This window comes from Xiphias gladius, chromosome 14 (genome assembly GCF_016859285.1).
Source record: "Xiphias gladius isolate SHS-SW01 ecotype Sanya breed wild chromosome 14, ASM1685928v1, whole genome shotgun sequence".
In the NCBI taxonomy this organism is placed as follows: Eukaryota; Metazoa; Chordata; class Actinopteri; order Istiophoriformes; family Xiphiidae; genus Xiphias; species Xiphias gladius.
In genome coordinates, this window is record NC_053413.1 from 16,872,192 (window position 1) to 16,894,548 (window position 22,357).

Below are 22,357 nucleotides of genomic sequence, written 5' to 3' on the forward strand. Positions count from 1 at the left end.
TGAAAATAAAAATTATTGATAACTACTAATTAATAATTACTAGAAAATGTATCAATAACTTAATCATTATAATACATTTTAAAAAAGGATTTACGTGTGAAAAAAAATCCACTATTTTTTAAGGGTAAAAATTGGAATAAAACTGGGTTATCAGACAAATTCTGTAAATTAAATAAGGCGAGAGAAATACATATAAAAATCCCTGCATAAAATCAGTACATTCATATATTCTATACTAATATTTGTATTGCAAATTCTGTTACATTTTGTCCACCAGTCCATCTGGTACAAGTACATTTACCCAAGTGCTGTACTTGGGTACTATAATTTTGAGGCATTTGTATGTGTATTTCTATCTTCTGCTACTTTATGCTTCTACTTCATTTTAATGGCAATATTGTTCCTTTTACTCCATTACATTTCTTTTACCGCTGCAATTGCAAGTTACTTTTCAGAATATTTAGGTTATATAACATATAATAATTTCACCTAAAACACATTTGATAAGAATTGTTAAAGATAAAAAACAGTGGCTCCGAGCATCTTTGGCTTGTGACCCCCTTACAACAAAACAGCGTCTCGGTGTTGATGTCTTTGAGTAGTTAGCAGAAGCACACACAAAAAAAAATACCCATACACATCTCAGATGGTTTCATTTCAGTAACTGTTGAAAGAGATAAAACTATTTCAATATTTCACAAAAAGCATACGTTATAGAAAAGTCCCAAAAATTATTACAATTTTGTATTAGAACTTTTGTAAAATGCCTTATAAATTGACGCATCAGTATTAACAATTCTTTATATAATATATAATAATTTGCCAATCAAGGGCCATTTTTCTGCAGAAGTACTTCTACTTTTAATACTTTAAATGTATTTTGCTGATGATACATTTGGTCTTTCACTTACTTTTACTTCCACTACTGTTTATTTCATGTTTTGATTTTTTTTTTTAAAACAAAGCAGAATCTCTCAGTTTTTTCATATTTTCTGTAGTTGTATATTAATTGCAAAATTTTGGTCAGATTTCAAATGTCTTTTTCAACAATATGAGCAAAATTGTGATCTGTCTGTTGAAGATGTAAGGATGTGTTTTCAATGTAAAAGCTTGACATTCCCAAGTATCTGGCCTGTGGTACAATGAAACGAGCACAGCAAAATATATGAGTATGCGTTGTACTGGACTATATCACATTAGAATTTTAATATTTATTATATTTTATATTATATACTATTTCATATACCTTCTTTCTTTCAAATTGCTCTTTATGTTTCCTTTCCTCTTGGACTGTCTTTAGTTCTCATGCAACATGTGAATTGTCCTCCACTGAGAATCAGTTAATATAATATAAAATCCATTATAGCACACAATATACCTTACTGTTTTTAGTTCCTTCTTTGCAGACATTGATAGGCCAGCTTCAACAAGTACCCGCATCCTTCAGTTACCATAATTGCTACAAAAGTATGTTAAGTGTATACAGCTAACAAATATATTGAATCAAGCAAATAATAAAAGCACAAACTGACATTTTTTTCCAAACGCACTTAATTTGGTTTCTGCAGAAATTGTTATTGCAGTGCTCAAGGCTTCAAGGTCTCACCTAATTATGTTAATTATGTTTTACCATGCTTTATAAAATAAAAAGACATCCAATAACAGTGGCAACTTGGGGACACCTTTATTTGTATATACAGCTATTGTACACATAAAAACCCACAAAGTATTTGCATTCCAGGAATTTATGATACAAATCTCCATGTTTTTGGTTAAGTGAGTTTCACAGAATTGGCCGTCTTTAGGCAAATAAAACAAATACACAAACCTTAAAATGAACATTTTCAAATATTCCTTTACCTTTAAAGCTCATCAACTGATACTGTTTATTATTTTTTTTCTCTAAATGTTACAAACAGCATAATTTCTCTGTACATTATTAGTAAGCAACAGATTGATGTTAATTGATGATGATGCAAAATGTGTCATGATGTGTTTACAGTGTTTCTACAGTCATTGTCTGCAGTGGTTCATACAATATTCACAAGGAAGAAAAAGGGAAAGAGTTACAAGATCATGGATGAAAGATCATTTGTTTTCATATCAGGTCATGGTAAAATTACACGCCCAAAAATTTTCAAAATCAAATGTTAAATATAATTGTTGGAAAGTTCTCATTCAAAAGGTGTAGACTGGTAAAAATAAAAGTAGTAGACTGTTTTGAAGAATAATTAAGGAATTTTAAAGGTTTGAGGTTTGGAGTAGGCATGATGTAACAATAACGCAGGGGGAAATAACAAATAAGCATCTTTTCTATGTTATTCTCTAACTGTATTCTTCTATCACAACTTCTTATGTTCAATACCAAAAAGAAAAATGCTGGGGAAAATCAGGCAGTTTCTCCCCCGCACATTCATTCATACTGTAAAAAAATCCAGCATTATTGAGTTTTACGTTTTAATATCCACATTGTCTGGTTAAGTATCAGATCGCCTCTTCATGATGGCTTTTTGTATCAATCTGTTCTAATAAATGGCAATGGTGTGATGATCACAATTTATTTACAAAACAATTAATTTATAAGAAAATGTAGTTACATATTCACACACCCCACAGATAAACACTGTTTAGAGCAACACTGAATCATTTAGAAACATCTTCAGAAATGAAAATACCTTATACTGACAAAAATTATATAATGTGATCCATTCATTTATTTTCTTCATCCCAGGAGTATTTGAGATGTATTATTACTCTCTATCATCAAGTACAAGTCAGGAAATAGACCTTATTTAATGTCAGTGTTCTGTGTGAATTGGCAACTACAGTTTCAGGAAGTATTGTTCTTCGTTGTTTTGGGTTCAAATTTGACCAAGCATCCAGAGGGCTCTTGGCCTCCATGAACTGATGCAAAAAGAGTCAAATTGACCTTCACTCTGTACACTGTCGTACAGCGTCCTCCTCTAACACCTCTCTGGGATCCCCCCCTCCTCTTTCGTGCCGTGCCTCCTGTCCCTAGCACCTGTCGTCCTCCTCTGTGTCGCTTAGAGGATCACAGCCTGCAACTGAGGCCGTCTGCGCCAGACGCTTCCGAAAGTGTCCGTTGGGGACCTGCCAGCCAGTCCGCAAGTGCGGGCGGGCTGAGCTTATGGTGTTTGAGCGTCCCAGGCTGCAGGCCACAGCTGCTTCGAAGGTCAACGTCTCCATTGGACCAGACGGGTCTGGGCTGTGGTCGTCCTCTTGTGAGGCCAGGAATGGCTCAGAGGGGTAGCGTCGAGGTGGGGACGGGTGTTGGCCTGCCTCAGCCAACCTCTCTCCTGTGACCCCCTCTTGGGTCTCCCAGCTGGGCTTGCGCCGCCTCATGGTCTCCGGGCTGCCCTGTTCATCTTCGTCTTCACCGACGGAGGCTTGCGTGCGACACACGAGCGGGGAGTAGGAGATGTGAGGGCGAGAGCGGGTCGGGGTTTGCGATAATGGTCGTCTGCCACTGGGGGTGCTGGACTCTGAGGTGGAGGGCACTGGACTGTCTGAGCTGTTGCCCTGAAGCGAAGAACAAGATATAAACAACAAGAGGCACTTGGATTGCACCATGTCCCGCCATGATCTCCATGACAAAAGAACATGTATGCTCACTGAGCTAACTGGGTTACTGATGTGTAAGAAAAGGCTACATGGAAGGCAAATGTACTCCTTCATTTTTAATGTTACAGACTTCTGTGTGTTTTTGGCCAAAGTCCTTGTTAATTTGTGATCCTGCTTTGTTGCTGTCCAGGTCCCTGAATCAGCTAATTGAACCAAATTTTTCTGACCTACCTGTTTATCTTGGGGGTGTGCTCTCTCTACGCTGGAGGATCGTGAGGGCTGCAAGCTTCTTTCCTCTGAATTACAACGAGACGTGTCTGGAGAGAGGAGGTGACAGCGTTCCTTAGACCGGCCACGCTCCCTGTCGCCCTGCTGCCAGTGTTCAGACCGAGAAACTAATGGACGGACGTTCAGAAAAAGGGACAACACAAAATGAACAGAATAAAAAAAGAAGTGATAGTGAAGAGCTTGTTAAACTTCGTCAATGGTGGTGTATCTACAGTGTGACTTGGGGTTAAACTACACAAACTGCTGTGGTAATAAAAGATGAGCAGACTAACCAGCAGCCTTGTAGCTTTTGTGACGAGGTCGATACGTTCGCTCAGGACTTTTCTCCTCTTGCCAAAGACCATTCACCCGCTGATCCCCCACAGTGGACGCTGAACGCTTCATGGAGCCGCTTGCAACCTCCGTCTGCTTGTATGTGAAAACACACACGGACAAACATGCAAGCACAGGATACGTACACAAAGAAAACATTACACATACATTATAATTACATTGAGATTATTTAAGTGGACCAGTGCAGAGTGTGTTTAGCCATTCGTCATCATGCTTTACTCAGTGCATTTTAGTCTTTCCTCTATTCTGGAGATGAAACAGATTGAGGTAAGAAGGTGATCCAGCATTCAAGGATCACATCCCGTTCTAACAATTCATTGAGCCGTAATCATCAGAGTCCCAGAGTAGCAAAAGACAAACCAAAACTCTACTGATTTAAACTTCTCAGCATCTCGTGCATGTCAGAAACAAGGCACTTTGACATTAGAGCCCATGCAGCCACTGAAGTCCTCGAGATCCAGCCCAGAGGCCGTGTCGTGGAAGATGTGTGTACCTGCGACTCTACAGCCAGACGGGGCATGGAAGAGGCCCGCACACACAGGCCCCTCCCAAGTGGAAGCTCCAGTGGGGCTTCAATCCCCCTACTGCACTCGCCCACCTAGTTGAGTACAAAAACAAGAGAGGAGGGCAAGGAGAGACAGAGCACCAATCAGGCTCGTCCCCGCCAGGACTGCCTCTATATATGTAGGTCCAGTTCAGTTGAGAGGAGGGCAGACAAGCCATTTCATCACTGAGGGTCATCTATCATAGCCATGACCATCGCCATCCAACCAGAAGCCATTCCAGCCAAAAACGGACAGATCAACAACTAGCAACAGGGAAACTGACTTCAAGGAGGAAGAGCAACAGAGTGAGGTTGTGTAAAAGGAGGAAAGAGTGTTGAAGAAGAGTGAGATTAGACAATAAACAAAACAGTTCACAGGGAAAGATGGGATCCATATTTCAGCTTGGAAGTACATGTAGTCATGCATACTCAGGTCTTAATAGCTATACAAACAGAGCCAGACAACATCTGTCCAGGGGCCGAACACATTCCTCTGCACACTAATTAGTGGGTATTTCAGAATAAGTCTGTATCATTCATCTAGCAGGCAGAACATCAACAATTTGACAGTCCATCTCTGCTATTCCGACCTCCACGGGACTAAAACATAACCAAAGACAGGAGCACAGAGAGTCAGCGATGCCGTGCTCTGCAAGGCACTGAGAGAAAAGTCACAGCAGTGTCATCAGGTGAAACATCTTCATACGTTTTTGTACGGTTAAATGCTCGAACAAATGGTGTGCTTTGTAAATTTTCAGAGTGAAAATCTGTCATCTAAGTCAGTGGTGCACAACCTGGGATATGAACAAAATAAGACTAAAAATCTTTTAAACTTTTTGAGACTTTCCACTTTCTTTGATTTGACCTAAATATAATAATTAAAAAGAAAGAAGGAAAGAAAAAACCCTTTCCCTAAGAAGTTAAAATGACACTTTTGTTTAACTGATCACAACCATGGATGGATTACTGAATGGGCCAACTAAGCACAAACTCAGGGGCCCAAAGGGGCCAGGATGCTCTTAGGGCAGAGCCTCTGTTTGAAACTATTGTTATTATCATTTCTTGTTGGAAAGTTAAAATTAAGAATTTCCTGATCAATTTTTGGCAGATCCTGATATGGATCAGAGTCTTTTACTATTGAGAACCAATCTAATATTTGTTTTTTTTATTTTTCCCCTTCATATTACAGCTGAACAGCACAGTAGGCTACAGTAGGCTACAGTAACATTCGATCAAAATACAGTAAAATTAGTGAAGCAAATTAAATCCAGACAGCAGAATAGCTCTGCTTTCCAAGACTAACCTGCGTCTCAGGCATTCTTTGATGTGGTATTTTTGTATGTCTGGGCCCAGGGGCCCGTGGTCTCATAACCCATCTAGGTCACAACCCCTACACCTAGGCAACTTGTGACAAGGTGTTGCAAGTAGACAATGCCTTGTTTTAAGGGGTGGTAAATTTAGAAGGTTGGGAACCACTGCTCTAAGACATGGTTGTGGTATTAATGTTGTATGCTCATGTTAGCCCTCTTTCTTACCAGATTCTGCTGTTGACTTGCTTCAGTGTCGGAGCTCATGGGCTGCAAAAACAGTTCCTGGGGTGAGATTGGGCTCAAAGCCACAAAGCCTCCTCTGGTCCTGCATCAGGACAGAGAAAAACATTGAGCAAGGACAAACAGAGAAGCACATACCGCAAATACACAGTTTTGCACACATTTGCAGACTAACAGGGCTGAGCCAGCGCTGTGAGCCATCATCGGCAGCGGCTGGGTGTTGGAGAGAATGTCCTCTGGGAGGGTAGAGGCATCTAGACGCTTGAACATCAAGTTACTCTTCTGAAATGGGAGACGAAAATACAACACATCAAATGCAAGTCAGAGGATTTCACTCCAGTTTCATTTTCAAGTTAGTCAGGCCGCATTTAGGAATTTTAATGGTGCAAGAAACATGGATAGCTGATAAAACGTACACGCCAAAGAAAAAACTTTCATGAAACATAATTAAGTCACTTAATGATATTTCCATTCCTCCCAGTTCTATGTACACAGTTCTGTTGGGAACAATGGATACTAAAGAAAAGTTGAGAACTGATTCTTGTTTTGCTGGACTTCAGTTTTTCCTCTATTTCTTTTTGTCCATGAAGTTTTTGTTTTATCCATGTTTTGCTACTCTTCTTTATTCACAATTTAAAGGTTAGGTGAGGTAAACTCCTATTCAAGCAAACAATAAGAGTTTTTGTTTTTTGTTTTTTGCTTCTCAATACAATTGATCAAACTGTGCCTTAATGCATGCCACAGTAATGCAAGAGGAAAGTATAATGGATCTGATGGAAGATAATTGAAATTGTGATGTGAGGTTATACTGTACGTTTTTCTGTTTTTAAATATATTGCATTTATGTATTAATTTTTCTTTGAATGTATAATTGTAGAACAGGGTGAGAAATTTGGTTGCAAATAAAAATAATTAAATTACAAAAAACGAAAATAGCATAAAGTTCATAATGAGTTGACCTGAGCTTCTAGTTGTTGCCTGAGCTTCTTGGCTTTGTTCTGTTTGAAGTAGTCCATTATCATCATCGAAGCATAGATCTTCCCCACTGTCATGTCCGTATCTGTGAGGGCAGACACACTACATTAACTGTTACTGCTTGTCTCTCAGCATTACACATTATGGAGTATTTCCCCCACAGTTAGAGCCAGACCTTTGTTGATAGGTACCAATAGGTCCAAGGTCTTCTGAGGCAGATAGGGCCAAATGATACTGATCTCTTTCTGCAGTTCCGTGTCCAGAGCGATGCGGTCCTCACCACCTGTGACAAACCAAAACATTCAGCCACGATAGGATTCGTTATATTGATGCCATTAAAGCTGAAATGATTAGTCAATTAATTAAAATTGGTTCCACTTCTTTCTTTTATAGTAAACTGAAAATGTTTGAGTTTTAGTTCTTGTTTTTTTGAGGGGTCTGCTGGTCAGACAAAATAATTTAACGTTCAATGTTAAAATCATTAAAAAGCAAAAGCAGCACGTGTATATATGCAGTATACCTTCAGTAGTAAGCGTAGCATGGGAGTGTGAGTTAATGATTGATGTGCTGTACTCTGCAAATGTTAGCTCCACAGGGTTTCATGCCCATCTGATTTGGCTTACTTTGATTGGTGTTACACGAGCCCCAGGCATAACATTTAACCATGACAGCCTGAAAGTGATGAAAAGCTCAAACAATTGCATGAGAGTCTATGGAGCACATCTGTATAGTTGTCAGGCCCCTGGTCGGGGCTGGACAGTGCTATGCTATTATTGGCCACTCTCTGTTTGATGGGCGGGACTTAGCAAAAGGTCAACTGTGCTGGACCAAACAATTAATTATCAAAAAAGTAATCCGCAGATAAACGATCATAAAAATAATAATCAGTTGCAGCCCTCAATGTCATACTACATACATAACATGCTTGCAATATGCTTGTCAGCTACCCTGACCTCGAGCTATTTTGATGTCCAAAGCTGTGCGGATGAGCGACATCAGAGTGGAGGTGAAGTGGACGGTCATGTCCTCGTCCACAGGCATGTTCATCAACACCAACCTCTGACAGAGACGAGGGATGGAGAGAAGAAGACAGAAGGAGATTGATTCATTAATCATTTAATCTTTTAATCACTTCAGTGTAAACTTCCGACACAAAAGTCCACACAAAATATACGCTACATTATATAACAACATAACATACATTCCATGATTGAAAAGGAGCAGGGAGGTGAAAAATCTTATATTACCAGGCCCCTTCTCAAAATAAGTAACATAAATGGCCAACATACTTTCGACAATATTAAAATACACATGAATATTAAACGTAAATATTGTTCATTGGGTTCATATAATCCTATTATTTTGATCACACACTGAAATGCACATTTAGTTCACTGTATTACCTGCGGACTGAGTTTTAAAATGAAACTTCCTTCTGTTATCATCATCAGCTGATCTTAAAACAAACAACTTGTGTAAATATTCAGGCAATAATCTGTTTTTAGCTGTTAACATGACTAACAAACTTTTAAATTCAACTTTACCCTTCAGTTTTATTACCCTCAATTTGATAAACAGTCTGTGAGTATGTTCTCTCGAATACACCATATTTATACTTTGTTTTGCTGTTTTCTGTTGTACACAGGATATAATAGATTTGTATTAAACAGATAGGATTTTAGAAAAAGTGATAATGTTTTCAGTACCTTATAGGCGATCTTCGCAGGACATTTTTTGCCCAGGCCCAGGGGTGGCGACATGTGTGTTAACATCTCGTACATGGCTGTGTAGTGGATACGACCACTTAGGAAGAAAAACAGAAGCAAAAGGCGGAGAGGTTAATGAAAAGACGCATAAAACAAGACAGCTAGCTCCCATTTCAAGGTCTTGTACCTCTTCTTTGGCACTTGGAACATGGCATTCAAATATTTAATGATTCAAACATTGTTTTTAGTTTCTTCCAAAAAACACTGAACGTTAGCACAGAAAAGTTAAGGTACTTCGTTGGACTCGATGAAAACCAACTTGGGCTAAGCGTGTCTGCTCCTTGAACTGAAACTTGGTATTTAAAATTTCACACCCTTTGGCTGCCCTCTGCTGGATAATGATAGAACATGAGTGTTGTCCAGGTCTGTTTGAAGCAAAATAAAAGTTAATATGTAAAAATGCAGAAGTAATGAGGTCAAGTCTCACCATGCCAAACGATCATACTCCCCCCAGATGCGGACAAACTCGTCCAGGTGATGGGGACCGAGGATTGAGGAGTCTCGCGTCAGGTACTCAAAGTTATCCATAATCACTGCCACAAACAGATTTAGCATCTAAAGAGGAACATCAAAATGAGATTTGAGGAGGAAATCAGCGTGCGAGACAGCAGAAAAAGGTGTTGCAGGAATAGTAAAGCATTTCGGTCGAGCCCTGACCAGGAACGAGCTGAAGAAGATGAAAGAGACGAAGTAGCAGTAAGCAAAGTCAGTCCCACAGCCTCCCTCATGGTCTGGAGACAGAGTGAGGGGGGCGATGGAGGGGTCTGGTTCACACTCCTGACCTGATAGACATGAGAGCATGATCTCCTGCCAGGACTCTCCTGTCGCACTCCTGGTGGTTTAAACACAAACAAAAATCAATCTAATTATTAAATTAAGATCATCATTGCAAAAACAAAAAGCCATCGATAAAAGAGTATTAATTTAAATCAAACTGAATGTTTACTTAAATTTCCATATTTTTGCAAACATATTTTTGACAAGCCCACCTGAACAGAAGCATCAGTGCGCTGAAAAATGTCTTAAAATTGTTGTGCTGATTGATGTGACTCTCATCATTCAGCTTGATGTTTCCAAACACCTGCAGAAAAAAGGTTGCTTCAGTAAAATAATTCTTTTTGCTAACTTTATTGGATCCCCATTAGCTCCCACCACAGCATCTGCTAATCTTCCTGGGGTCCACACATTAAAAAAGATGTCCAAATAAAACATTATTACATTCACGAAAGGAAGGTCCAACACGACACGACCGAATAAATACAACTCCCAACTATTAATAATACCAATAAATGGGTCAAATTACCTGATACATTATAAACACAGTGAAAGCAAAGAGCACACCAAACAAGCTCACACAAATGACAACAAAACAGCTTAAGTATACAAGCATCCAGAAATTCATAAAAACTAAGAAAACATCAGACAGAAAAATGTGTATATTCAGTCAAACAGTCTGCTTTAGGTACATGTGCATTTGTTTCTTAAAAGTGTGAGCACTTTCTGATTCTCTAATACTGTTTGCTGACTTACTCCATTCTTATTCAGAGGCCCTGCATATAACGGTATGTTTTAGGAGGTTAACCTTGGCTAAAGGAACAGCTAATAACAGTCAGACTTCAACTGAGAGCCATGACAGTCTGGTAGGTTATTTGGGTTATGATGGAGTTTAACGTCATTATTAGTGAAAGGATACCTGCATTCCAATTATGGCATATATGAAGAAAAGCATAGCAATGAGGAGACAGACATAAGGAAGAGCCTGTGGCAGAAGAGACAGCAAAGACAGGTGGTTAAAAATTATCTCATCAAGACAAGACTTTAAATTTTGTTATATTGCCTGAAAAATAGAAGAAAATAGATTATAAAATGTCCGACCTTAAACGATTGTACGAAGGTCCACAGCAGGATACGGATGGTGTAACCCTGTCTCAGCAGCTTGATCAACCTGGCTGTTCGGAAAAGCTTCAGGAAACTCATGTTGATGGTGTTCACCGACTGGGACAGACGCACCAGTAGGGTGGTGCAAAAGAGAGGGGGGGGGGCAGACAGAAGGGAGGGACGGGATGTAAAACATAGATGGCGAAATTCATCACAACATGACTTAAGTTGTGTCTGGAGGCAGGGATCATAACACTCAAGGCAACTTGGAAAGACACATTGCTGCATTCAAAGCTGGCTATTTGAGGGTTTTTTTTGTTTTTTTTAAGGGTCACAATGTTGTCAAAACGAATGGTGTCTTACCTGTAAATCCACAATTATCTCAGTGATGCTGCCAAGAACAGTGATGAAATCAAAAATATTCCAAGTATCTCGAAAGTAGTTCTGCGGGAAAGAAAAATTTGCTCACCATTTGACTAAACACAGACAAATTCCACATTAGTTAATCTAGATGTGATGTCAATTGCTCCTCTGTCTTTGATTTGTTTTCTCGTTGTAATACTCACCACTAAACCAAATGCCATAATCTTCAGTATACACTCCATGGAGAAGAGGACAGTGAAAGCTGTGTTTAGGTGTTTCAGGACTGTATCGTACGCTGTTGGGGCTGAGTGGTACTGAAGGGAAAAACAAAAAGATTTGTATTAGGATTTGCATTTTTTTAGCCCATCAACAACAAATGTAGCATATTGTACATTACTTCTCACCATTTTCCAAAAATCACCTTAAGTTTATAGAATTTTTAGTATCCACAAAGTTATTGGTGAATTAGTAATTCATCACAGTGAGCCTTTCATTGCCTTTATTTATATTTCTGACAAAGTTCAGTTATTGTCTTGTGTTAAAGCAATGTTGAGCAGTAACTTCTTTCAGTAATTCTGAAAAAAAAAAAAAACCCAAAGTTTAAGGTGCCAAATATTTGTGAGGAAAAGCGTGGTTTTGGTTGATTTTAATCAAACCTCAAGGACAAACTGTAAATAAAGATTAGCGCAAAAAGATTTGTGGGCATTTTTTCAGTGAAAAGTTTTGTCTCTGGCATTCACGTCTCAAGGGTCACATGTAGTGATTTCTTTTAAAAACACAAACACAAAAGTGTTTTTTTTTAAAGATTGCCTGTTCTTAAAGGACAGCTACAGTTTATTTGAACTTTGGTTTTATTTTTGTAGCTTTCACCATAATTTCCATCCAGTTTAGCCAGATTACTTAAACCACTTTATTTGTAAATCAAATTTAGAGTGAATGCACCCAAAATGTTGCTCATAGTAACATCCTAACACAGAAAAAACAGTGAGTGCACACATCAATAGTAATTACTATAGGTCGAAGTTTAGCCAGGATATCAGTCTGTGAAATGTGATGGATGTTTACTACAGAGTTTGGTAATAATTTTACTGTTCGCCTTTTTTTTTTTTTCTAAAAAAAGCTGGACTATTATGGAAGTTTGTTTATAACATGAATAATTTTCTATCTGCTCGTGCTTCTTTCCCTGAGAGACATCTTTTAGCGATTTTGCCGTGTTTGCAGATCTTTGAAGGGCTATTTTACTTTTAACATACACAAACATAGGTGTGTGATGGTCAAGGACAGAGGTCATTCTTAAGCATTTTAACCTCACAAAGACCCGACTGGGATCTGTTGTCTTTTTGGATAAATTTTATGGCATGGTGTCAGTGTGCTATTATGTAATATTAGCAATGTTATTGTAATAATAACCATGTTATTATTACATAATAATTACCATGGTTATCTGATGGTCAGAGCTCTGAAAATATAACTGAATTTTGGGAAGCCGTAGTTTTCTTTGAATTACATTACCACATGCGGGAGAAATAAAAACTGTTTACAGTCATGTCTTAAGCTTTTAAGTTACTCAAAGTTGATTTTCATTGTCAGTTGTAAATCATCAGTTTTAGCGCTATAAAATGCAAATGTGATGAACAGAAGGTCCAACTGTTCCTCTACTGTGAAATGGATTATACTTTACAGAGTCCTTTACCTTCATCATGAGGACCACAGTGTTGAGGGCGATCATGACGAGCACCGTGTACTCAAAAGAGGGCGATGCCACAAAGTGCCACAGTCTGTACTGGAAGGTTTGTCTGTTCTGGGGCATGTAGCGGGTCATCGGCTTGGCGCTGATGGCAAAGTCGATGCAAGCCCTCTGATGGAGAGTAATTTACCAAAACAGACACAGAGAGCTGCAGATGATCCTTGATCCTTGCATGAATACGCCTGAATGTATTTGTGTGTTTTTGTGTGTGTCTGCACATGTGTGTTTCACCGTTCCACACCTCGTTCTTCTCCAGACTGCACTCCTGAATCATCTTGTCGCCCTGCTCCTGGAAAGTGATGATGATCAGAGCCACGAAGATGTTGACAAAGAAGAACGGGAAGACCACGAAGTAAACCACATAGAAAATGGACATCTCCATTCGATTTCCCCGACTCGGCCCCATGTTCTCCTCTGTTACATCAGTCGAGTGCTGCAGGACCCTGGCAGTAGAAAAGACACTTAAAACCACAGTTTGGTGGAAAATTGGGTCATTCCAGTGGTTTTTTCATGGCCTTAAAAGTACGTGTACGTAATCAAAAGAAACTTTGGGATGCAAAAATTGAGCTTAAAGCCTATGAATTTTGTATATTATTTAGAAAGTACACTTACTGAGGCCATCCCTCTCCAGTTGAGACAGTGAAAAGTGTGAGGAGGGCCCAGCAGACGTTGTCGTAGTGAAACTCGTGCCTCTTCCACTCTCTTCTCTTCACCTCCTTTTTGTCTCTGCTGTAGTCAATGTAGTAGCCTCTGTAGGGAACAAAGCAGCCCGGAGGCGAATGTTTGGCGTCACTTAATGATTAAACCAGCAGTTTTAATGAGGAGGAATATATTAGATCTTTTGTTACGTGTAAACATTACCCTTCCTTTATTCTGAGTCTGGAGTATCGTGAGCTATTTGTGTCAGGACTTCTGTGTAAAATGAGTCCATAGCTCTCTCCTGTCTGAAGTTTAAATGCCATTATGGTTATAGTCATTTTGTGGTTCAGATGTACCCACTTACTGGCATTCCTTCTCTGTATTCATGGAGCTGTCAGTGCAATAGAAGAACTTCCCCTTAAAGAGCTGCACCGCAATGACAGCAAAGATGAACATGAAGAGCTGGTACACGATGAGGATGTTGAGGACGTTCTTCAGAGACGTAACCACACAATCAAAAACAGCCTGTAGAGAAGAAACACAAGATATATGGCAAAGCAAATCAAATCTGTCAGAGATCTTTGAAATAACACCAAAATACTGTTTGAGTGTTTGCAGACGTTTACATCATACCTTGAGTTTAGGAAGTCTCTTGATAGTTTTAAGAGGTCGCAGAACTCTCAAAACTCTGAGAGACTTTATTGTCTTGATGTCTCGGCCTTTGTTGTTCCTGTCAACATTGAAATTCAGTACTTAGGAACATAGCTGTACACTTAAACTACTGCACAAGGACACGTAGCATAGACACATTTAAAATGGTGAAAAAGGAAAGCAAAGTGAACGCAACATGTCCAAACAAGTGCATATCAAAAAACACTATGAAACACAGAACTTCAGCTTGAGTGTGTCTGTACGGAGTCCAGCAGGTGTGAAGGGTAACATTTTTGACAATTTTTGTAATTTGACTTAATTATTTGTGCACACAAAATAGTTATACATTACCTCGCATACCTTGCATTAAAAGTTACGTCCTTGAAGGATGAAATTGTGCCTTAAAATTCCATCAATTTAGGCTAAGAGTGTTGTAATTGTAGGTTAGCTGCTGAGTTTAAGTTCAGAGCTGCTCTCAAAAAACTGAATTTATTCTATCAAGGTCATAGCAATTAATTTTATCATTTGTCGTATTCGTCTTTGTCCTTGTATTAAACCCGATCTTGAACTGAGACACAGGGCTTTTTCCAGTTAATTACTGTGCAAAATTTATTAATCTGAGGGGACAAACTGGGTAATTTGAGGGTGAAAATCATTAACTAGAGGACAGAAATGACTTTTTAGTGTCAACAGTTATCAAATATTTTACCCCTGATACCTGTCGGGCTCTGCAGTTTGGTGAGATTTTGGAGAAACATCAACACACACAAACACATTAAGTACAAAAAAATCAGACACATGAAAATAAATAAAAACATATGAGAAGTGTATGTGAGAAGTTTACATTTAGTGTGACTGAAATTTTTACCCCATCACATTCCTGGTAGCCCAAACAGTGACACAATCCACAGGAACAACAGAGAAAAAATTGAGGCATAAAGAGATACAGCGTGAGCAAAGCTCAGAGGATCACAGCTATATTCACAACAGAGAAATTAACATACAGTACAGTTCTCTACGGTGCAACGAAGGGCACAAAAGGTTCAGTTAGTTATCTCATGCTGGGAAAGACAACAGAAAAAAAAAAATACTGTAGAGGCATTTAACATCAGTTATGACATAAGCCACTCATGTGTAAACCGCCAAATTACATAGAAACCCATCTTTCCTCTTGTTTCAGCACCATGGCGACAGTTCAGTCTGAGTTACACACTGTAGAGCACAATGCATGCCTCCACGTTTGCATTATCTGAGCTGCCCCCTTTTTCAATGAAGCCGACTGCATTCTTTTTTTGAAGCTGCAAAAGGCGTCTTTGAGGGAGGGTAGTTTAAAACAATCCTGTATGCTCAGAAAACGGTTTGCTGCAGTGAGTCAGCCGTTAGTCATCGACAGGCAGCGCTATATAGTGACTCACGTTAGAGCAAAGGCAATCAGAGCTCCCACCACCACAATGAAGTCCAGGATGTTCCACATGTCTCGGAAATAAGAGCCGTCGTGCAGAATGAGACCCTGGTCTATCATCTGGAGGACAAACACACCCAGACGGACACGTACATTAAACATGCTGAATACAAACAGGGACCAAAACCTTATGAGGAAATCTAGAGTAAAGTTAAATTCCTTTAAAAGTGTTACAGGTGAACTCGCAGTGGAGAAAAGATACGTTTCAGTTACCTACCTTAATGATCATTTCAAAGGTGAACACTCCAGTGAAGACATAATCAAAATAACGGAGGACCTGCATATTTTATAAACAAAAAAAATACAAATTAAAAAAGTATTAATAAAAACAGAATTTTCTGAGGGTGCATACTAACCTCCATACCATACACTATTTCTATACCATATGTACTGCATACTAATAGTCATAGTATACAGTTTTAGTAGTTAGTATAAAAACAAATCAACACATTTGACCATTTTATGCTACAGTCATATTGTGTATACAACGTCTGACGTTTGAAGTATCAGTGGTAAGGATCTTTCTGTCGCTATTTTACCACCAGCCACAATTTATTTCAATTTTTTCCAGCTGTGAGCAGCTTCTCCATTTCATTTGTACACTGAAGAGTGTCCATTAACAGCACACTCAAAACTCAACCGTATTTAGTATGCATTCTGGCTGGTTTGACTATACTTCGTTTTGTCTGTTTTTCAGTCTGAACACACGACATACTCAAAAGATGCTCCGAATTAGTATGTAGTATAGATTTGGGACACACTGACAGAAGTACGGCTCCAAAGGAGTACATATAATTCCAAAAGCATCTTGGTCCCATCAAGTCAGAGGCAATGAACTTGTTACCCTTTAGTTGGCATGCTTCTCACTGCCTCTAGATAAACTTTTATAGGATGAATCAGTTTGTTTATAAGCAGCATCAAAGCTTACTAACCATCATTACTGGGCTGAATGGATGAAAGAAATATGAAAAGATGCTGCAAGAAATTCTGATTGTGTTTAACTCTGGGTTCATTGAATCATCCAACACTCACAAATATGTGTTTGGTGCTGTCAAATATGTGCTTTGGTGAGTCCTACATGCCCAAAAACACCTTAAAGGGGTGACCCAAAGATTTAGCACTACACCTCCGTTAAGTTACAGGACTCACAAGAGAGAGATTGGGAAAAGAATGGTCGAAAACAAAAAGGCCCAGACTTTTGGTCCAAGGTATGTTCCAAAAACTCTGGATCCTACATTTCCCACAGTGTAACTTGATAGCATGACTTTTTTAAACTAGTTTTCAAACACCCATGTCTTTCAAACTCCTAAACCCAGTTTGTAACGTCGGCTTTCTGTTATAAATTTGAAGTCTGTTGGGATAATTTACTGTGTGAGTCGGTAGGAAATACAGTGTAGATTTTACTAGTGTGTGTTTATGTGGTTACTCTTGACACTTTCCATGATACTGAGTTGTGAAAAACAAACTGCACAGCTACTTCCCAGACAAAACTGCTGATTCTCACCTTCTGTGTGCGTGAAACCAAAGGTGTCACGACACATTGTTGTTGACAGTGTTATGTCAACTTGAGATCAAACCTGAAAGAGTCACATTATGCTAAAACTTCATCAATGGCATTTTACACTGAGTAAATTTGTGTATGTTTTTAGTCATTTTTCTAGTCTCGTAACTTTTACATCGGCCAGTGGTAAGTGTGGTCAATCAAGTGGGCGTGAGTATGGGATAATAAGTTGATGGTGTGGAGGGAGGTGGGGGATTTTAACTCCAGTCTCAAGCTCTCTTTTTTATCTGCTTCTGGAGAGATGTATTTGGATCTCACCTTGTTTCTATCTGAGCTGGTGCACACAGGGTCCTCGGCGGCCAGTGCAATGCTGCTCGCCACGATCACAAGGAGGATGGTCATCTCGAAGTAGCGTAGAGTGACCACATAGTGGCAGATCCTTCTGATACTGTGTTTCAATGCAGGGGAGGATATTAATTGTTGCTTGATGAATGAAGACAAAAAAAGCACAAAAAAAAAAAAGGCACTAAAAAGAGCAAAAACCACTGCATTGTATTTGATTATCAGTGATTTAGTTGCTTACGGGTTGGAGGCCTTGAAGATGAACATGCTGTCTGGAGCTACAGGTTTGGTAGGAATCGGAGGTTCCTCCTCCTCCGTCTCCTCCTCTTTCTCTTTCTGCTCGGACTGGTACGCCTCCAACTCTTTACTGTTCACTAAAACCCAGAGAGAGTTGCAAAAAAGAGGAAAAAAAGGCTGTTTTAGCTTTTAGTGGATTGCTATGACAGAGAATAACGTGAGTCACCAGTACAATGGATTCATCAAAAAAAGACAAGTGCAAGTGTGGCACTCAGATGTCAGAAACACCTACACATGGTCATACAGAGCGATACTGACACTAAATCCCACTTTATGATGCACAGTAAAGGAGTGTGACCGCAGTGGGAAGGAATCACAGCGCTACCTGTCATGGGTGTGAGCTCCAGCAGCGGTTGTGCGGACATTTCGATGGCCACACTTCCCTCCAGGTTGGACTTGTCACGTTTGATGGAGACCTGGCGGTTCTCTGACTCGATGGCGCTCACAGAATACTCTGTGGCCTCTAAAGCGGGCTCCACCGGGATGTTTTGGCACAGGGGCTCGTACTGGTCTGTGTGCCCGCCTTCACCCTGCTCTGACCAGGTGCAGTCAAGCAGCTGCTCACATTGAGGAGGATCAGGAATGTCGACACTCGGAACAGCAGCTCTGAAATGGGAAAGAAAATATCACTGAATTTAAATCAGTGGAAGACTACATACATGTGTTATGACATGGAAATTTTTCCTGTACCAAAGATCTACTATACTGTGTTGGATTATAGTACATTTGTATCATAAAGTCCATTTGAAATGTCATCTGATATTTACCCCTGAGAGAGGATCCTACCTTTTAATCTCTGTATGTTATTAGCTACGCTAGCGCCGTGGCTCTATAGATGCCAATGACGGTCGATCACCCACTTATGTCAGTCTGATATATCTTAACAACTATTGGATGGCTTGCCATGAAGTTTGGTACAGACATTCATATCACCCTAGGGGGAACTGTAATAACCCTGGTGAACCCCTGCCTTTCCTATAGCCACGATAAGATTAAAATCTCAGTGTGTACTTGGGTTTATGACCAAATACCTGCAAAACTAATGACATTCCCGTCAGCTTCAGCTGTAGCAAATGTATGGGAGCTTCTATATACAGTAGGGAACCCCTGCCTAAAAGGAGACATAAAACGTTTTCTCTCTTTGCGGTCATTTTGTTTCTTCTTGTGGTCATTTTGCATCTTTTCATGGTGGTTTTGCATCTCTCTGTAGTGATTTTTGCATCTCATTGTGGTTGTTGTGGGTCTAACATGGCTGTAGACCCTTTAGAGCCATGTTAGACCCTTTGTCCTGCGTTTTTGTTTTAAAGTACGGTTTCACATTTTTTCAAGTCTGACTTAAAAATATACTCACAGGACCATGTGTACATTTCAAGACTTATTTAGCCGCTGCAGTTGCCTCTCTTGTCCATACCGGTCCATACTCTGTGCAAATAGTCCTTCTTAAGTTCAACTAAAGCTAATATAAGCTTTCAAAAGCCTGAGTTAGACAAAAGAAAAAAAGAGTATCTACCAAATTCACAGACTTTTTATTACAAAAATCTGTCTTTGTGCTACACTCAGTGGTGACTTTATTAGGTACACCTGTACAATCTATTGCAATTCAATACAACAGCTCTGCTACAAATTCTCAACCTTCACAAAGTTATGATGTTGGGCTTTTGTTGAAATTGTCAGAAATGTTTAAAGTTGTTAATGAGTGTTACACCTTTTAAATCCTCTTTACAGGTAAATACATGCTGGTTACCTTCTACAGTCTTCTCTAACTTCTGCATATGGGTTGATGATGCAGGTTCCACAGTCGTCTTGGACTGACCCTCCTTCTACCTCTGCTTTCTCTCTCTCCTCTCTGTCTTCCTTCTCATCCAGTATCTTCCTCTCCTGGCTGAGCGACCGTCTCACTTGTGGCACCTCATGTGGCGACTGCATACAGTCCAGACTCTTGGCCTCAGTGCGAGCCTCGCGGTGCCTGTGGCGTCTGTGCCGGGCCCCTTCATCCGGCCCCTGACTGGGCCGGAACTTGCGGGCTATCCTGTGCCTGCCTCCACCTGCAGTCCGGTGGTTAGCTCCTGCTGTTTTCTCCTCGCTCAGGTTAACCAGAGGCTCAGCCGCCGGAGGCTCAGGGATAGGGATGGAGATGGACATAGGAGGCTCGGGGAGGGGCATCCCAACAGACATGGGAGACTCAGGCAGGTGAGCTGGACTGGCCTCTGGGGAAAGGGTGGGAACGTGGTGGGCAATAGTGGGAGTTTCGATGGTGTCCTCCGTAGGGCTGCCAAACAGCTCCTCTCTGCTTGCCATCTGGCGACGTTTGCGTAGCTGGTTGGCTCTCTGCTCCCACACTGACATGTTAACTTTTCTCCTCCTCTCACGGCGGTTGGCGAAGGCGTTGGACCCATTGAGAGGCTGCTCGTCTGCGGCCACTGTCACACCCTCGGGCTCCTCTGGGAAGTTTGGACGACCTCGGTGGATCGCCCGTTTTCTGTATAGGTACGGTCTTCTTCTCCCACTAAGGAGCACAATATACTTCACATCACTATGAGGCAACAACAAGCCCACAGTTAAGGAATTGTTGACAAGAAACATAAAGAGTAATGTTCATTTAGCATACCAGTTATATCAAAGAATATTCAAACAAATAATAAATAAAGGCCAGACCTTTGCTGTGAATTTATAACGTTACTTGATTAGTAACACAAAAAAATTCCCATGGAAAAATAAGAAAAATCCTTCAAGCTAAAAAGTACAAATACATCCAAAAACTCAAAAAATTTAAATACCTCAGAGTAAGGACAGATAAAAAGGAAAAGAGAAAAACAAAACCCACAAGAACAAAAAAAGGGTAGGTGCAGGATTAAAGTAGAAATATATATTGTAATATCTAGAAAATAATCTGAATAATTGAGTGATTCTGTGTGACAGGGATGCATACAATAATACTTACTGGTATTCAGATTCTTTTGTTGTCCATGTAATCAATGAGTGATTATTTGAAAACAAGACATTAGTGTTTTACAACATACACAGAACATTTGTTGTGACACAGAACAAAATATGCTTTATTTTGATAAATGTGGAAATGTAATTTAAGGGGCACTCAAATTTATGGCCTTAAATGTTAAATATTTCTTGTTAATTGTTACATAGTATTATTGAACACAACATTTTGGTCAGTGCCACATAACAGGCATAAAACAAGACAACATGATGGGACCAGCAAAACACTGTAAGGCTCATTAAAATCAGCATCTTGATAGCTGCAACACATACAAGACATTCAAATATGTAACAGACAAATGATACATTCAGTGTCACAACTAGAGAGTCAGTAGAGAGTAAAGAGTCTACACATTTACCTGTTATACTTACTTCACTTTAAATAGTGCCTCTGAGATTTTAGGGAGTTTGAATGACCCACTATCAGGGATTTTCCCAGTCACTTGACACTTCCAATCATGTATACATTCATATCAGTGTGTGAATGCTATGTATCTCTTTAAATACTGCATGAAAATCAACTTTCAGAGACTTAAAATAGCTTGAAATATGTGATTCATCACAGTTATCTTTCTTTTGGAAATGTTATTATCACGTGGTATTGCAGATGGGAGCAGGAATTGCTTTAAAAAAAAAAACAAAAAAAAACAAAACCCTTTCTTGTTGGTTTGTTCAGCTGTTTTGGGGGAACATCAAACATCCAAGACTCTAATTTCACATTACAATTTTCACAGTTGTAATAGTGTGTCTACCAGGTTAGATTCTCCAACAACTTAGCCTGTTAATGCACCAACAACGTGATTTTAAAGAAAAATTCTTATTACTATTGGGGACAGCAGAGAAACAAACAGCAAGTGCTGGGAGATAGAGTGGGGTAACTTGCAGTGTAGTATGTGTTTTAACCTTTTTTTTTTTTTTTAAACAATCACTGCACTCAGTTTTAACATAACTTTGACGAGAAAAAAAAAAGCTGATAAAAAGAACAATGTGATGAATTTCAAGCAAGTTTCAAGTTTCTGCAAGTTGTTTTTCATACATATAAAAGGCTAACTGGAGATCAGGAACAACACATTCACTGGTGTGTAAGAATATAATATTTTTTGGAAACTAATTGCTAGAAAATGAATACACTCAGTTTGTAATTAATGGTGTAAAACATGCAAAATAATGAGTTCATTAGGCCAGGTCAATCACTTCGGGTCAGTAATGCCCCCGATGTGTCATGTAGCACTTTTTTCCAACCTACAACAGCTACATTGTCACAGTGATGCTCATCTGATGAGTCACACTAAGTAGAAGAGCTTGACCAAAATCTGACACTCTCCAAAGTGTGCCTCCTCCCAGCAGAGTGACACACTGAGACTCCCCACTGTTCCCAACTACCTCTGAAAAATGCCTCCTCCTCCTGACTTACTGGATCATTAGACCCCACGGGAGGGCCACCG

At 39.6% G+C, this 22,357-nt stretch overlaps 1 protein-coding gene across 2 annotated transcripts in view; it reads right to left on the minus strand.

The window, feature by feature from the left end:
- Positions 1-1,681: 1,681 nt before the first annotated feature.
- The window catches only part of LOC120798571 (voltage-dependent R-type calcium channel subunit alpha-1E-like), a 60,136-nt gene continuing 39,460 nt past the window's right edge, over positions 1,682-22,357 (minus strand). For both annotated transcript variants that reach the window (XM_040142942.1, XM_040142943.1), the window contains 27 exons: positions 19,663-20,424; positions 18,244-18,524; positions 17,863-17,995; positions 17,598-17,727; positions 15,996-16,055; positions 15,732-15,838; positions 14,299-14,395; positions 14,030-14,190; positions 13,639-13,776; positions 13,268-13,469; positions 12,973-13,137; positions 11,483-11,593; positions 11,280-11,360; positions 10,914-11,033; positions 10,732-10,797; positions 10,028-10,119; positions 9,696-9,870; positions 9,466-9,593; positions 8,979-9,075; positions 8,226-8,331; positions 7,448-7,555; positions 7,257-7,357; positions 6,473-6,579; positions 6,283-6,382; positions 4,143-4,278; positions 3,814-3,977; positions 1,682-3,540 (listed from right to left, as the gene is read on the minus strand). In XM_040142942.1, coding sequence (XP_039998876.1) covers positions 3,016-3,540; positions 3,814-3,977; positions 4,143-4,278; positions 6,283-6,382; positions 6,473-6,579; positions 7,257-7,357; positions 7,448-7,555; positions 8,226-8,331; positions 8,979-9,075; positions 9,466-9,593; positions 9,696-9,870; positions 10,028-10,119; positions 10,732-10,797; positions 10,914-11,033; positions 11,280-11,360; positions 11,483-11,593; positions 12,973-13,137; positions 13,268-13,469; positions 13,639-13,776; positions 14,030-14,190; positions 14,299-14,395; positions 15,732-15,838; positions 15,996-16,055; positions 17,598-17,727; positions 17,863-17,995; positions 18,244-18,524; positions 19,663-20,424 — 4,453 coding nt within the window. In that variant the 3' untranslated portion in view covers positions 1,682-3,015. The remainder of the gene's footprint in view (positions 3,541-3,813; positions 3,978-4,142; positions 4,279-6,282; positions 6,383-6,472; positions 6,580-7,256; positions 7,358-7,447; positions 7,556-8,225; positions 8,332-8,978; positions 9,076-9,465; positions 9,594-9,695; positions 9,871-10,027; positions 10,120-10,731; positions 10,798-10,913; positions 11,034-11,279; positions 11,361-11,482; positions 11,594-12,972; positions 13,138-13,267; positions 13,470-13,638; positions 13,777-14,029; positions 14,191-14,298; positions 14,396-15,731; positions 15,839-15,995; positions 16,056-17,597; positions 17,728-17,862; positions 17,996-18,243; positions 18,525-19,662; positions 20,425-22,357) is intronic.